Genomic DNA, 17796 nt, shown 5'->3' on the forward strand with positions numbered 1-17796 from the left:
GAAAAAATCGAAACAAGAAGCCTTTCCCTGCCCAACGTGGTGACAGATCAGCATGCAAGATACACAACAGATGATTATTAAAGGTCCCGTGACATGCCACCAGGTGTGTGCCGTTACAAGCCGTTTTGAAAATCTGCCACTTGTGACTTCACAAGTGGCCGTGTCCACCTAGATCCACGCTGGATAACGGCTAATCACACTCACACCTGGTGGCATGTCATGGGACCTTGACCTTAACAATCAACAAAGACAATCTTAACACTTGAAATCATTTTTGAATGAACTGCACACATTTATAGCGACGGGTTCGTCTCGGTCAAAGGGCGTCATGCGTTAACGGACATCGGTACATGCACAAGCGGTCACGCGTCACATTTACCTGTAGGTAATATGGCTTGAAAAAGTGAAGGTCTCACCCACAATGTGAGCGTGCGCGACGGGGGGCGGCAGCCCGCAGCTCACGGGCTCACAGCTCATCCTGGGCTCCCCCCAGCGGCCGTTCCTCCCGCAGGACAGCTGCGTGTACCCCCTGGCCCGGTACCCCGGCAGGCACTTGTACGTGACCGTGTCCGAGTAGACGGAGCTGCTGCCCTGCGTGACGGCGTGGGCCACCGAGGGCGGGGCGGCGGCGCACCGGCCCCGGGTGCAGGACGGCACCCCGGGGCTCCAGGCGCCGCCCCGGCCGCACACCGCCTCGGCGGGCCCCAGGAGGCGGTGCCCGTCAGCGCAGCGGAAGTGCACGCGGTCGCCGCACGCGTTGTCCCGCCCCAGCACGGCGCCGAAGCGCAGCGTGGGCGGCGGGCAGGCGCAGGGGAGGCACCGGGGCACGCTGCCCTCCCACAGGCCGTCGGCGGAGCAGCGCAGCGAGGGGTCCCCCACCGCCTCGTAGCCCTCGAAGCACACGTACTCCACCACGGCGTCCACGCGGAAGCTGGAGCCGTTCAGGAAGCCGTGGCTGATGTCCTCGGGGGGGTCGCAGCTGAGGGGCTCGCAGCGGGGCGCCGGCCCGTCCCACTGCCCGTCCGCCCGGCAGGAGCGCACGGCGTCCCCGCTCAGGACGTAGCCCTTGTCGCACTCGTAGCGGACGGAGCCGGACGGAGACGCCGCGCCGGGGCCCGCGACCGGCCGGCCGTTGAGGACGGCGGGGGGCTTGCCGCAGCGCTCCGGGACGCAGCTGAGCGGCCCGTGGCTCCAGGTGCCGTCGGCCCGGCACAGGCCCACCGATCCGCCTTTGAGGACGAAGCCGGGCCGGCAGCCCAGGTCTACCCGCTGACCGTACGTGAAGGCGCCCCCGCTGACCACCACGTCGTCGGGCACCTGGGGCGGTCCGCAGGACAGCGGCTGGCAGCGCGGCTTCTCCGTGTCCCACCGCCCGTCGGCCAGGCAGGTGAGGGTGTCGCCGCCCTCCAGGCGGAAGCCAGCGCCGCACTCGTAGCGCAGCGCGTCGGGGAAAGCGAAGGACGCGCCGCGCGTGGTGGCGTTGGCCACGGGGCCCGGGTCGCCGCAGGAGACCGGGCGGCACTCGGGGGTGTCCTCGGTCCAGTGCCGGCCCGAGACGCACTGCCGGACGGCCTGGCCGACCAGGCGGTACCCCAGGGCGCAGCTGTACGTCACCCGGCTCCCCAGCGAGGTGTCGCTCACGTTCAGCCAGCCGTGCTCCGGCGCCGGCGGCGTCTGGCACTCGGCCGGCGCGCAGGAGGGCGCCGTCCCGTTCCAGCTGCCGTCCTCCTGGCACAGCAGCGTGGCGTGCGCGGTGAGCTCGTAGCCCGGGTGGCAGCGGTACGCGATCCACGTGCCCTGGAGGAAGCTCAGGTCCAGCAGGGCGTCCGACGAGCCGGCGGCGGCGGCGGCGGAACCGCCTCCGGACGCCAGGCGGTCCGTCACCCGCACGTACTCCCCGAAGTCGATGTGGGGCGGGAGGCCGCAGTCCGAGGGCACGCACACGGGGATGGCGCTGGACCAGCCGAACTCCTCGCAGGTCAGGTGGTTCTGGCCCACCAGCTGGTAACCGGGGAAACAGCTGTAGAAGATGGTGACGCCGAAGCTATGGTCCAGTCCCTCCACGAAACCGTTGTCGAGGGGCTTGGGCGCCACGCAGGAGATCTGCACGCAGGCGGGCGGCTCCGAGTCCCACTCGCCGCTTGTCAGACACTTGAGGTTCTCGGGGCCTCGGAGGCGGTAGCCGCGCAGGCAGGAGTAGACGGCGCCGTGGCCGAACTGGAGCTTCTGGTACGCCACCTTGCCGTTGGCGATCGGCTTGGGGACGGCGCACTCGATGGGGCGGCAGGCGGGCAGGCCCCCGATCCAGAGCCCGCCGTCTCCGCAGACGAGGGTGGCGTTCCCGACCAGCGTGTAGCCCGGCTTGCAGCTGTACTGCGCCGTGCTGAGGTACATCAGGCCGTGCACGTCCAGCACGCCGCTGGGGATCTCCGTGGGCTGGGGGCACTCCACCGAGACGCACCTGGGGAGCGGCGTGCTCCACTCCCCGCTGGCCAGGCAGGACACGCGGTCCTCTTTGCTCGGGGTGAACCCGTCCATGCAGGAGTAGGCCACCTCGGCGCCGTGGTAGAAGGCACCCCCCTGCGCAGGGGCCGGCGACACGGGGACGCCGTACGCCACGGCCGGCGGCGGGCCGCACGCCACCCGCTCGCACGTGGGGAACGTGTCGTTCCACTCCTGGGCGGCGGTGCAGCGGAGGACCCGCGCCCCGCGCAGCACGTAGCCGTCCTCGCAGGACAGCTCCACGGTGGCCGAGTCGGCGTCCATGCCCTTCAGGACCAGGTGGCTCTCCTCCAGCGGGGGCTCGGGGCACTGCACCGGGGAGCAGCGCGGCCGGTGGGTCTGGTCCCACTTGCCGTTCTTCTGGCAGGTCCAGACGGGCTCGCCGGCCAGCTCGTAGCCCTCGTCGCACGCGTACTGCACCTTCTGGCCCACCTCGAAGCCCGCGCCGGCGTAGTGGCCGTGGACCACGTCCGGGGGCGGGTCACACTTCAGCACGCAGGACGGGGGCTCCGTGTTGGACCACTGGCGGTTGGCCTGGCACATGCGGTCGGGGCGGCCCACCAGGCGGTAGCCCGCGTTGCAGGCGTACGTCACCCGGCTGTTGTAGGTGAAGCGGCCTTTGCTCTGCAGAGAGTAGAAAGTTTGAGGAAAGGATTAAATACTTTTTTTTCTCGACGTATTAAATAACAAACAAGCTAGATAATAAACAGGGGGATCAAAGGGAAGAACCTGTTGTGTTCGACTCCGAGCCTCAAGGTAGTGGGTTCCGTCCCCCCACCATGTCCACAGCACAACAAAGTATTACAATTCTCTCTCTACAATTCTCTCTCTACAGAGTATTACAATTCTCTGCGGGTGGCTTTTCTTTAGTGTTGTTCCAAAATCACTAACTAGCGAAGAGCACAAAAGACTAAAGAATAAAAATACTTGTTAACACCACCAGTGATAAATCCCTGACCTAAGCCAACCTTTGAAACAGAGGGGCCAATAGGAGGTAGGGCTTTGCCATTAATTGAATTTTGATCACGATTTCCATTTTTGGGTCAAACGATCTCCAAACTAATATAATCGAGTTGAAACGATACATAGATCAATTTTTTACGTATATATTTTGAATTCATTAAATGTTTTCTAGAACAGCTGGATACATATTTGGACATTATTTTCTATTTGAAAATTTGTGTGTATTTTTTAGTACTTTGAGAGAAATGCTGAATAAATGGATCATGTTTTCAAACTCAAAAATAATCGTTTGATTAATCCTGCTTTCAATATTGATAATACATCTGTCTCTAATCGTGATTATGATTTTGTTCCCTAATCGAGCAGCCCTAACCGGAGGCGCACGGTGCGCGGCCCCCACCTGGATGTATCCGTTGCGGAGACTCGGCGGGAGGGGGCAGGTGACGGGGACGCAGGTGGGCAGCGGGCCGCCCCACGCCCCGTTGGCCTTGCAGGTGCGCCGCTTCTCCCCGCGGATCAGGAAGCCCCGGTCGCAGCTGTACGCCACCACGGCGCCGAAGCTGTAGTCGCTCCCGCTGACGTAGCCCCGCTCGATGCTCTCCGGCCGGGAGCAGCGCACCGGCACGCAGCCCACCTCGTGGGGCGAGGGCTCCCACTCCCCGCCCACCACGCAGCGCAGCGCCGCCGTGGTATTGAGCACGAAGCCCTCCTCGCACTTGTACGCCACCTCCGTGTTGCTGGCGTACTTGGGCTTGCGCACGGCGTCCAGGACGGCGTGGGGCAGCTCGGGCGGGTGCAGGCAGAAGTTGGCGATGCAGCGCGGCGCCGGCTGGCCGTCGGGGGGCGCCCAGGCGCCGTGCGCGTCGCACACCATCTTGGAGTTGTTGCCGGCCGTGTAGCCGTCCACGCAGTAGTAGTTGGCCGTGTCGCCGTACAGCTGGTGGCCCTCGTAGGGCTCGGCGTGGTCCACGGCGGGCGGGGCCCCGCAGGAGCGCGGCACGCACTGGGCGGAGCTCTCGCTCCACTGGCCGCTGGGGAGGCACTCCCTGGTCTCAGAGCCGATCAGGGTGTATCTACGGTTTGAAGGACGGGGACCGATGAGTTGATTGTGTTTGTTGTTGCCGTTAGGTGATTTCCTCAATTAAAGATCATTTCAAATTAATAAGGTAACATTTCAATACATTTTTTTACCTTTTCCTCAAGCAAATGAAGCTACGATAGATAGAATGACGAATATATATATATATATATATATATACTATTCTTCTATCAAGGTACAAGTACACATTCATATTCAGAGTCCGAGAGATGGCCATTTAGAAGCCCATGTCTGCTGCTAGTCATAACTGAATTTCAGTAACGCATCTTTGAAGATGGGCCGATTCTGTGGTGACTCAGCAGAACTGACCTTCCCGTGACCTCTCCGAAGAACAATAAAACCCAATCCATCAGTGTTGTGGGCGCGGACATCGGCCGGATTTACCCTTCTTTGCAGACGTAGCGCACCTCGTCTCCCAGCGTGTGGCTGTCAGTGTCGCCCGCGGTCACGGCGTGCGTGAGTGGCGGGGGCTCGGGGCAGAGGACCCCCGTGCAGCGGGGGATGGGCCGGCTCCACTCGCCGGTGTCCTGACACACCAGCTCCATGGCGCCCTGGAGCCTGTGGACCGACCCCACACACACACACAAAATTGAACCCTAATAATCGGGAACAAAACCTTGACAACGTCACAGAAGGAGGGATGAGATTGATGGGAGGGATGGGAGGGGTGGGATCCCTCTTTCTGTGATCCTTCAGGGGTTCTTCCCTATTCAGGGTTAGATGAGAGATTTCATCTTGTCCTTTTGAGGGTTAACTTCCGGGGACGGTGAGGAGTGCAATGGGTGCCAAACCGGGCAGACTATGCACGCAAACACAAGCTCTGCTTGTACACTGTTTATTCTTAAAGTGAATTTCAGCTGGTCAGGGAGTCAAATCAGTCGTTAAGAAAAGTCTGTCAGTAAGTCGGTATTCCATTTAGTCATTCAATAGAGCCTTTTCTAGAGGCATCAGCGTAGAAGAAACACCGGTGTCGATGGTAACGCCTATTATGGGACGGAGAGCCATTCAACACTGCACAAGCCAATGGTGGCGGGTCTATTGCACCTGTAGCCGTCGCCGCAGGTGTACTTGACCACCGACAGGTAGGTGGTGTCCTGGAGGGTGTAGTGGGCGCGCTGCACGGGCGGAGGGTCGCCGCAGGAGATGGGGTGGCAGGTGGGTGGAGAGCCGCTCCACCTCTGGCTGGACAGACACTGGAACTCATAGGGGACCTGGGGCAGGAAGCCCATCCTACAGCTGGGGGCGGGGGAGGGAGACGCACACACACACACACACACACACACACACACACGCACGCACGCACGCACGCACACACACACACACACACACACACACACAGTTAGCATGGAGCAGGTTGAGTCTGGTTCCTCCTCCTTCGACGACCACACACTTATTCACACACACATGACACAACATTCCTTCCTCCTCTTTTGTGTGTTTGCTTTTTGTCTGTTTGGTGTTGCTGTAATCGAGGGGGGGGCAGAAGATACCTGAAAGTCACCTTGCTTCCATATGTGAAGTTGGCTCCCCTCATGTCCGAGTTGGACGGAACAGAGGGAACAGGACAGGAGAGGGCTGGGGAGACAGAGAGGAACGTGCAGTATGATGAGTCTACTAGATATGATCTTATTACATTTGTATATATATATATACATATACAAATTTGATTATAATATACTAGACTAGATTACAACGACTAGATTAGACAATTTTATATTATACAACATTAGACTGTATTAGATTAGATTAGAATATATTGGATAAGAATAAATTACACTAGATTAAATTATAGTAAATATAGAGACCCATATTTCCTATGTAGTGCGAAACATAGACTTTGTTAATAGTAACACAAAACACATTTTTTTATGTTGTTTGAATTTCAGAAACATTTGGAAAGAAGCAACGACCTACAACCTTTAAATACATTGACATTACAAACTCTTGACTTTCACTTTCAATATGAGTCTGCTAGGATGTCTGACTGACCTCAGTCTGTGTGACCCAGCACACAGCCCATTAGGGCTGACCAAGCAGAGAGGGGGAGGGGGGCTGATATTCAGACACTGGAGTAGAGGGGATTGATCTCTCTCTCCCTCTCTCTCCCTTTCAACCTCTCTCTCTCTCTCTCTCTCTCTCTCTCTCGGCCTGAGTGTGCTCCTCCTGTAGCAGTCCTTTCAGGCCCTCATCTGCAGTCCTTTAACAAAGACGCAGCTGTCCGTACAATCAGCCCTTCACTACGCCAGGGCCTGGGCACGTGACAGTGATCTGAGTCTGACACACCCACACACACACACTGAGTAGTGTGTGTGTGTATATGTATAGGTGGAATGTGTGCTGTGTATTGGCGGTGGTTTCTGTTTTTGTTTCTGTTTGTTTTGTGTCTACTTGGGTGTCTGTGTGTGCGTGTGTGTGTCTTCATGTGTAGAGGTGTACATTCAAAAAAATAATTATGTGTGACTTTATTGACCCTGCGTGTTTCGAATAAATTAGCGTGAATCCTATTGCCGACATTATAATAACCGCAAACACAGCTGCAACACATGATTGGCCTCATGGCCACTCTATACACACACACACACACACACACACACACACATACTGTGTGATATTGCTTGAGAGAAGAAGAGGTGCTGATATGGAGATGCTGAATTTAATCAGATGCATGGCTCCAGAATTCAACAATGATTTCATTTGAAATCGAATGCTGAAATATGATGCTCCTTCAAGATGTGAACGATACTCAAGACTTGATGCCAGTGTAAATAAATGTAAACAAGCTTAGCTTAAATAGATTATGGACAGGTGAACGATATATCATTGAATTACATTGAATTACGTGTGAGGGATCATTGTCAATCATTCTCTCAAACACAGACAATGGCGCCTCCTGGTGGTAGAAGTTAAAGTATTAACGTATTTGCAGTATAATATGCAGTATAATATACTGCAGTATAATGACTGACTTCAATTAACTTAAAAAAAAAATGTTGTTGTTTATGTTTCTTGCTGATAGTCTTCATTGTTATTTTGTTCTTCAACTAGTGAATCAAGTACTAGTTAGTTTGACATGTGTTACAAGTTACGAGTCACGAGTTAAACCAAATGTTACTGTGTGCTACACATTCAACAGCTATGAGCCAAACACTCAAACTGAATTCATGGACTATTGTAAAACAATATATATATTTATTGTATATTATGTGTTATAGTGTGGAATAATGGTAAATGTTTGGCACTGAAGCCTGACCTTGGCAGTACGGGGCCGGTCTGTTCCAGCTTCCTGTCTCCAAGCACTGGAGTTTGGCCGAACCAATCAGCTCGTGGCCCTCCTGGCAGCCAAAGACCACCTCACCGCCCATCAGGAAGTTAGTGCCTTCTCTGTGGCCCAAGTCTGGGAACCCTGGATCCTCGCATCGAACTGGCTCTGGTACACACACACACACACACACACAGTCAGTATAATGTAAGATTTGTCTGTCCTAATTTTGTCTGTACAGACATACAGTACAGAAATGTATCCATGTTTGCATTCATTCAACGATGGACAGATGGATGGATAGACAGACGGGTAGATGGAAAGACGGGTGAATGGACAGAGGGTTGGATGGACAGACGGGTAGATGGACAGACGGGTGGAGGTAATGATGTGACGTACCTGTGCAGTTCTTGCCGTCGCCACTGTAGGGATGGATGCACCTGCACGCATACGAGCCGTCCGTGTTCTGACAGCTGGCGTGTTTATCACAGTCAGAACCCAGAGCACACTCGTCGACGTCTACACACGCGCGCACACACACACACACACACACACACACACACACACACACACACACACACACACACAAATGAGTAGATCAGGTTACAACATCGGGGGTTAAAACAGCAGTGGTGTCAAACAGGGAACATATCGCTTCTCGAGTCTAAAAGCACAACCATGATGGCATGAGCACACAGTAGTAATTGAACACTCCCTTTCTAGTCGCATGATGTATTTTACACAGGCGAACACAACCTCATATGGATTGCATGCATTGCCATCCCTAGCCTCTGTGCAAACATATTTCAGAAATAAAGGAAAAAAAAATAAAATAGACAATCAAAAATATATGTAATAATGCCAATAACAATATTTAATATTTATAGTATAATTGTATAACAAACCAACGCATGAATGGATCAACAGATGAATGATTCAAATCATGAATGAACCAACACATGAATGACCAAAACATGAATGAACCAACACATGAACGGTCAACACATGAATGACCAAAACATGAATGAACCAACACATGAACGATCAACACATGAATGAACCAGTACATGAATGAACCAGTACATGAATGAACCAGTACATGAATGAACCAGTACATGAATGAAGCAGTACATGGGGGTATTGAGTGTGCGTACCCAGGCAGGCGGGCAGGTTGGAGCCCCACTTCCCGCTGTTGGTGCACTGGCTGCGGGCGTCCCCCAGCAGGTAGAAGCCTGCGCTGCACTGGTAGTCCACGGAGCCTCCCGCCAGGAAGTCACTCCCCTGGAAGGAGCCGTGCTCCAGGGGCCGGGGGGGCCCGCACGACACGCCTGTGGTGGGGTTCAGGGGTCGGGAGGGGTCATGGGTCACGGGAAGGTCAAATAAGTGGAGTGACCAGGCGGAGTCAACTGCACTTGACTATTCTGTGTGTGTGTGTGTGTGTGTGTGTGTGTGTGTGTGTGTGCGTGCGTGCGTGCGTGCGTGCGTGTGAGAGTCTGTGAGTCTGTGTGAGTCTGTGTGTGTGCGTGCTTGCTTGCGTGTTTGTGTGCGTGTGTGCGTATGGGTGTCTATGCGTGGCAAAACCAGCATGCAAACAAAAGACAAGCATGTACTATACACAAAAACAGTACAACAATAACAATTCCCACTTATCAATAAAATGAACGGACAACGGACAGGAGGGGAAGGCGGGGCGGCCTCTGAACTCACGTTCACACCGGGGCAGCGGGTGGCTCCACTCCCCCTTGTTCTGACACTGCAGCACGGGCTCCCCCACCAGGTAGAAGCCGGGGTCGCACGACAGCTGCACCTGGGCCCCCGGGCTCACCTCCACCGTGGAGGCCCTCAGGTGGGCCACCGCGCTCTCCAGCGGGGGGCAGTCTGGGTAAGAAGGTGGCAGTCGTGAGTCATGAGCACATCCTGCCGTTGATTGGTTGACGACGACCTCCCACGAGACGCGAACTGAGTCGGGTCAAATCTCGATGGCCGTGGATCTGTGCCCATGCGTTTACAATGTCTTCTACCAGAGTGAAGGGAAATCATGATGGTCGTCTATGAGTTACACAGGTTATTGTGTAGTAAATATAGCAGTCGCTTAAACCGATGTTTTATATATTCTGAATTAAATTGGTTATAAGATCCATGTTTTAAAAATGTCTGTTTTAATCGTTGTTTTTTTCTTTTTTTCAGATGTGGCAAATGTTGGGTAGTAATCGTAGGTCAAAGGGTAAAGGTTACAGTGTAATAAACAGAGTCAACCGCTCACCGGCGCAGAAGATGCTGCCCGGGGTGGTCTTGACGCGGCCAATCTGTCCGTTTAGGAAGTCGGGCCAGGCCAGGACGTTCCCCCGGTGGGTCACATGGGAGGCGGGGCAGCTGCTGGCCAGAACCTTGATCTACACACACACACACACACACACACACACACACATTTCCTCGTAATGACCCTTGGGTAAAGTGTTTGATGGCTTCCGATTGGTCAATGGCGTGGGTGCTTGGTGCCATCTTCCAGCTGCTTACCTGCTGAGGGCTCAGGACCCGGTCCCAGATGTTGAGTTGGCTGAGGGATCCCACAAACGACTCGACGGGATTGAAGCCCTCCCCCCTGCGGTCCTGGTCCTGACCCAGCACCAGGGCACCGCCACCTGCAGGTCAAAGGTCAAACCCATCCCATGCCCTCTCTTTAATTTCCCATGGTTTCTGCTGTCGGTCACTGTGCTCAATTGATACACTGTCAATCATAGCAAGAGAAATGAAACAACGTATCCATGTTTTATTTAACATCCTTTTTTAGCAGGCCATTCTCTCCGGGCCGGGTTAGAGGGGCCAGAGCCCGGCCTCTCTGTCCCGGTGGAGGAGAGTCCTACCTGGGATGGAGGAGCCCACAGAGAGGCCCTTGCCTCCGTCGGACGGCTTGCCGTTGATGTAGAGCCTCCAGTCGCCATCCCAGCTGCGCCACGACACGCCCACGTGGTACCACTGGCCCGTGTTGACGGCCGGGCAGTCTGTGATCCGCTCCTTCCCGTTCACGTACAGCACCCAGCTGTAGGCGGCGGAGAGGGTTAACAAAGGACTGATAAAATGACAGAAGAAGCCACTAGAGAGTGGCTACATGAATGAATGCATGAGTGAATGAATGAGCCATGTTTAAGAGTGACGTGGACGTGGAAACGTTTGAGAACTTGAGCGTTTGAGAGTGCATCAGAAAAAGCAATAACTAATTAATAACTTTTGACGACTTTAAATAAAGCAGGGATTTAAATGTATACAGATATTCACAACAAGTTTTAAAATGTGCGTTTGGAGCGCACATTTTAAAACACTGACTGTACTCTACTGTACTAAACGAGGAACCTGGTGTCTACGTTGTGTGTCTGATGGCGTGCATGCGTGTGTGTGTATGGTTACACTGACCCGTTGTAGTCGATGAGCAGGAAGGCGTTGTCGCTGCCCTCCACGGCATAAGACACGGGCGTGCCGTAGTTGGTGGTGTCCGACGACCGCATCCAGAAGGTGCACGTGATCTCCGTCAGTGTGGGCATCACACCATCCAGCATCACGTAGCCGTGGATACCCGACACCTCGAAGTCCAGGTTGAAGGCGGGGGACATCTCTGTGGCGTCCGCATCCGGGGAGAATGGGACACAGATCGACACATCCCATCGATAAATGACAGAAAAGACTACTTTTGGATCTAGTCTTCCGACTAAATCTCCATATAAGAAACTTTTTCTCTTTAGTACAACATCACCCCTCTCCCCTACACACACAACCGCCCCCCCCCCACCCCACCCCTGTCCCCCCTGGGTTGCCACAGCGACACGTCCTCTGGCCCTAGAGAGTACCTGTCTCACACCTGGTTCCGTTGAACCCAGGGAGGCAGCGGCAGGTGAAGCTGCCCAGCCCGTCCAGGCAGCTGGCCCCGTTGATGCACGGGTTGGGGTCGCACTCATCCACGTCCACCTCGCACAGACGCCCGTGGTAGCCCTCCATGCACTGGCACCTGAGCCCGGACACGGGATTGGGTCAGTGGGCGAAACCAATCAGAACAGGGCGGGGTTGGGAGCCATGAAGACCATCCACTGTCACGCTATTTCGATGGTCGTAGGTGTAGCTCACCCGAGGTAATCAGGGGTCTGTAGGCGTGCCAGTAGCCCTAATTAACAACATGGGCTATGCCTGTGCTCACCCCGTCTGTTATGCCTCTGTGATAAAGGCCTATAGTCACACTATTTGTGGTGAACAGTTAGATTAGATGTAAGAAGACCAGAAGCACTGTATCATCTTTGATTAAACACTACTTTCCCCCTTGAAAAAGCATTTCCCCTCACAAAAGAAAACCATTTCACGGCGATGTGTTTATCCAAATGATTCAAATATTACAGATTGAATTGTAAAATAGCAGAATAATAGCAGCATCTGACGATCTAAACATCAGTAGTCAGGATTTGAATAAAAACATTACCCAACTACACTTTTTTTATACCCCCTCCGCCCTGCCCGCCAGCGTTTAAAATAAACAAACGTCTCATATCAACCTGAAGTCGTTGATGCCGTCGTGACACGAGCCTCCGTTCAGGCAGGGGGCGCTGTGGCACTCGTCCACGTCCACCTCGCAGCGCTCCCCGGAGAAGCCCATGGGGCACGTGCAGGAGTAGGCGGCGAGCAGGTCCTCGCACGCCCCGCCGTTCAGACACGGCGCCGACAGACACTCGTCCACCTCCAGCTCACAGCGAGGGCCTGAGTAGGAGGGAGGAGGGGGGAGGGGGGGAGACGTAGACTTAACATGGAGGGGAGGCTAAACATACTCACCCTAACCCTAACCCTAATAAAAAAAACAATATCTATATCTAACCTTGGAAATGGCTATTATAGATTAAATATCACACAATTAATGCATCAATAATGGATGATCTTTAAATATTCTTATGGGGTTTCATGCCGGGTAAGACGGACTGAAAGAGAGAGAAAAAACACAGTGCATATATATCTCAGCCAGGGTATATATCTCATATATATCTCAGCCAGGGTAGCTCAGGTGTCCCCCGTCATCCTTACGAGGTGACTGGACCCACACTCACGCATCCCACCCCACCCGAACCGTAACGCAGTGTGAGCAGCAGCAGCAGCAGCACGGTGGAGGCAGACGCAGCGAGCATCATAAGACGGCTGAGTCCTGTCTGTACCCTGACCTGTGAAGCCGCTGGCGCAGCTGCAGGTGAACCCGTTGACCCGGTCCACGCACACACCCTCGTTCAGACAGGGCGACGACACGCACTCGTTCACCTCCGCCTCGCACAGCGAGCCTGCCGCCACGCACACACACACACACACGCACACATACAGACACACATGCACACAGACACACATGCACACGCACACACACAAACACACAAGCATGCACACACACAAACACACAAGCATGCACACACACACACACACACACACACACACACACACACACACAAGCACGCACGCGCACACACACACACACACACACACACATCACATTAGCTGGAGGGGAACGCTGAGGAGAAGGTGTTTCAATAAAGACAGACACCGGCAACCCAATACATCTCTGTCTTGCACTATGCAACGATGCACAATCTTGTCTAGGCTTCTTGGTGTAATATATTCAGTTGAGTTCGCCAATGAACAATACTTTGATTTTTTATTCCCTTTTATCACCGTGATATTATTATTCACAATCCAACCAACCGACATCAAACATAAGATCAGCATTACATCATTATGTATATTCGGTGCCCCCGCTGTGTCTCATCCAAAGAGCTAAGACAAGAGAAGTCTTTCAGACGATTCTATTAATATGAATGAGTGTATGAAGATATGAAAATGAATAATGCACACATACCTACAAATCCAAGCTTGCACTCACACAGGAAGTCCCCCATCCCGTCTTTGCACAGGCCCCCGTTCTGACACGGGGCTGAGTCGCACTCGTCGATGTCACTCTCACACTTGGCCCCTAGGGGGAGACAAAGGACGTAAATAACCAGCGTTTCACAGCTAGACTACAGTGGATGGGGAGGTTGGGGGTTGCAGTGTACCTGTGAAGCCCGGCATACAGGTGCAGACGTAGCCGGCCCCCACCTCCTCACACGTCCCTTTGTTCTGACAGGGGTTCAGGAAGCACTCGTGGAACACCTGCGGGGGACATCCAATCAGATTGCAGCTTCACACATACAGGTCAAATGGACACCAGTCCCTCAAAACATAAGTTGATATGAATGTATGTTTATATATATTTCATTAGAGTGTATGTGCTGCAAAGTTAACAGTGTTTTGGCCATTAAGCTTTCATGGACTTGTCATGTAAAATCTATAGGGTAAGGGGTTAACGACATATCAACGTATCAATCGAAGTTTATCATCGAGGACAGTAAGGTTTTGCTGACACACAGACAGACATACACCCAGACAGACATACAGACAGGCGTGTACAGAGAGACAGACAGACATAGCTCCAGACAGACAGACTGCCCGGTGTGTATGGACAGACTGACAGACAGACATATACAGACAGACAGACATAGCTCCAGACAGACATATACAGAGAGACAGACATAGCTCCAGACAGACATACAGTCAGGTTTAGATAGACAGACAGACAGACAGACAGACAGACAGACAGACAGACAGACAGACAGGCGTGTACAGACAGAGGTCCAGACAGACATACAGACATATCCCCAGACGTAGCCCCCGACAGACATACAGACAGGTCTATGCAGACAGACGGACAGACAGACAGGTGTGTACAGACAGGAGGTTCCAGACAGAAGGGCGGGGCTTGCGGACCTGGCTGCTGGCCTGGTAGTCCTGGTTGCTGGGCAAGGGTTCCGGCGCTGACGTCACGCTCTCCTCCTTGGGCAGAAAGCTGGAGCTGAAACCTATGGCGGGCGGAGGGGGGCGGAGGGGGGCGGAGGAGTTAGACGGAGGGAAGGGAAAAAGAAAAGGGGCGGGGGGGGGGGGGGGGGGGGGATACTTTTCCACTGGCGACTCGGGTCGCACGAGTTCGTGCTGAAAAGCCGCGTCGGCTTTTCCAGGTTCATGTTCCCTTTCCCCCCCCCCCACCGCCGCCGCCGTGCGTTTCCCACGCCGTTCGTCATGTGGCCCGTTCCTTTTTCCAGAAACCCCAGTAGCACAATTGGATTCTTATTAGATTTCATATTCATCCCCCAACCCCCCCCCCCCCCCCCCCCCCCCCCCCCTCCTCTAACCCAGTGCAGTAATCCATTTTCCAATTGGTCTGAGCCGTCATAACAATCAGAAACCCCCGGTCGTCCCAGTCCGCCATAACCACAGAATTTGGAAATAAGCGGAGCTATGTCTGAGAAAGGCTTTCAGCGGGAAGAGGGGGGGGAGATTATGATGAGGAGTCTTTAGTGGTTGAAGTTATTAACGTCTTCCTGGTTGTTTCATAATTTAATTTAGTCTAATCTGAGTGCAAAACTGTGCAACTGAATGTTGGCGTCACAAGAGTTCTAGTGGCGCCGCACAAACAACAACAGGGTGACGGGTTACCTACCGAGTTATTCCCAGAGTTTCCCTACATGTTTTATACATTAACAGTAGACTCCAGACCATCGACAGACGCAGTCAGGAGTGGGGAACCTCCGACACTAATAACAGAGTTGGGGGGGTTGGGGGACTTTAAAGCTACTAGTCCCACAGTGCTCCCAAGAGGAGTTAAGCCAACATGTTCTAGAAAATCCCCCTGCACAAGCGCAGCGCTGTCGGCTTGGCACTCACTGGAGCAGTGCTGTATGGCGGTCGCCCCGGTGACCGTGGTGGTGCCGTAGAAGGGGCAGGAAAGGCAGTAGGAGCGGCCGTGGTCCGGCTGGTAGTAGTCCCTGGGACACGGGTAGCACGGCACCAGGCCCGTGCGGGAGAAGCGGCCCGCCAGACAGGGTACTGGAGGGAGGGGGAGGGGGAGGAAGAAGGAAGGAGAACAGAGGAGAGATGGGGGGAGGAGGATGAGAGAGGAAGGTAGGACAAGGAGGAGAAGAGAGGAGGAGGAGAGGGGAGGAGGAAGGAGGAGGAGAGGGAGAGAGGAGAACAGAGGAGAGGAGAGGGGGAGGATGAGATAGGAGGAGACCAGGAGGAGGGATGGGGAGAAGAGAGGAGGAGGAGAGAGGAGAGAGGAGAGGAGGAGGAGGAGAGAAGAGAGGAGCCCAAAGAGGAGAGGAAGAGAGAGATAAGGAAGAGAGAGATAAGAGAGGATAAAAACAGAGAGAAAGTCAGGGGGAAAGGAGAGAGGAGCAGAGAAGAGAGGAGAGATGGGGAGAGAGAGGAAGGTGAGAGGAGGAGAGAAACAAAAAGCATCAGGGCCGATGTTTTAACCTCTCCAAACGCACGCCCAAATATACAGACATCGCGCAGACACATAAAGTCCACGTTCAGCGTGCAAATCAAACGGGCGGCCAGCCTCACCCCCGCACTCTGCCTGGTCCACGGCCCCCCGCGTGACAGTGGAGGTGCTGTCGGGGCACACCAGGCACTCCCTGGAGCCGAAGCTGGGCTGGTAGTGACCCAGCGGGCAGGACTCGCACGTCTCCAGCCCGTTCATGGAGCGGCTGCCGGGCTTACACTGGCCTGCAGTGCACACACACACACACACACATATCCCGAGGTCCTCATAAGTATCAGCAAGTTAGGGGGACACGAAAATAGTAACATTAGGGACTGATGGATGGGAGGACCAAAGGATGAATGAATGATGAATACATTTTTGTTTATATTGTGTGTGTATGCGCATGCGTGTGTGTGTGTGTGTGTGTGTGTGTGTGTGTGTATGTGTGCTTGTATGTGTGTATGTGTGTGTGTGTGTGTGTGTGTGTGTGTGTGTGTGTGTGTGTGTGTGTATGTATGTGTGTGTGTATGTGTGTGCGCTTGTATGTGTGTGTGTGTGTGTGTGTGTGTGTGTGTGTGTGTGTGTGTGTGTGTGTGTGTAGACCCCACCCTTGCACTCGGCGGCGCTGCGGGAGTGCAGGTAGGCGGTGGACGTGCCCTCTGGACAGGTCTTGCACTCCAGCTGGCCCTCCTGGTCCTGGAAGGAGCCCAGCCAGCAGCTCTCACACTCATGGTACTCCAGGGAGAAGTAGGTCCCCACCGGGCACTGGACTGCACACACACACACACACACACACACACACACACACACACACACACACACACACACACACACATAAACAGACACACACACACACACACACACACACACACACACACACACACACACACATAAACAGACACACACACACACACACACACACACACACACACACACACATAAACAGACACACACACACACACACACACACACACACACAAACAGACACACACACACACACACACACACTGTTTAGATTTGTGTAGCCTCAACAACCGAATCATCAAAATAACTTCCCTTCACTTTATCACTGTAAAATGTAGCGCTATATTTTACTGTATATTTACATATTAGGTTTGAGACGTTAAACCAAGGTCCTGATACCTGTGGCCACTAAAGAGCCAGTGTGGGGTTAAGATTATTGGCTACCTTGCATCACCCAGGTGGCTTCCACACACTGGAAGTGAATGAGGTGTGATAAATTGCAACCCCCCCCCCCCCCCCCCCCCCACCGCCCCCCCGCCCCCAAAATCAATGAAAACATGAACGCAACGCAGCTTAATGATGGTGATTACGTGGAGTAGCCTATGCAGAGACCCCTCCCTGCTCACCACACATGCGTCCCTTGAGCACTGAGCCCCGGCCGGCAGAACAGCGTGGCCCGCCGGCTGGCCAGGGACTTGGGGTCGGCCACGATCATCTCCGACGCCAGGTGGAAGCTGGACAGCGGCTGGCGGGCCAGCGTCCGCCGCAGCCGATTGGTCAGCTGCTCCAGGGTGCGCATGAGCCGCCGCTGGTTGGCCGCCTCCACCGAGTCGTTCCTGGACTGGGGCAGGGGGATGC

The 17796-nt window shown here is 54.2% G+C and overlaps 1 protein-coding gene across 1 annotated transcript in view; it reads right to left on the minus strand.

Annotated features, from left to right (window-relative positions):
* The window catches only part of svep1 (sushi, von Willebrand factor type A, EGF and pentraxin domain containing 1), a gene marked incomplete at its 5' end in the record, with an annotated part of 85239 nt that overhangs the window by 12797 nt on the left and 54646 nt on the right, over positions 1-17796 (minus strand). The window contains 24 exon segments of the mRNA XM_084487502.1: positions 380-3126; positions 3866-4538; positions 4949-5122; positions 5609-5800; positions 6055-6139; positions 7815-7991; positions 8223-8342; positions 8978-9151; positions 9531-9701; positions 10087-10216; positions 10341-10465; positions 10688-10863; positions 11235-11433; positions 11666-11823; positions 12359-12560; positions 13013-13126; positions 13693-13806; positions 13889-13985; positions 14640-14731; positions 15594-15755; positions 16275-16436; positions 16803-16964; positions 17565-17592; positions 17594-17796. The exon segment at positions 17594-17796 is cut by the window's right edge and continues 3 nt beyond it. Of these exon segments, the coding sequence (XP_084343628.1) occupies positions 380-3126; positions 3866-4538; positions 4949-5122; positions 5609-5800; positions 6055-6139; positions 7815-7991; positions 8223-8342; positions 8978-9151; positions 9531-9701; positions 10087-10216; positions 10341-10465; positions 10688-10863; positions 11235-11433; positions 11666-11823; positions 12359-12560; positions 13013-13126; positions 13693-13806; positions 13889-13985; positions 14640-14731; positions 15594-15755; positions 16275-16436; positions 16803-16964; positions 17565-17592; positions 17594-17796 (6637 nt within the window).

This window comes from Micromesistius poutassou (genome assembly GCF_964030765.1).
Source record: "Micromesistius poutassou genome assembly, chromosome: 23".
NCBI lineage: Eukaryota > Metazoa > Chordata > Actinopteri > Gadiformes > Gadidae > Micromesistius > Micromesistius poutassou.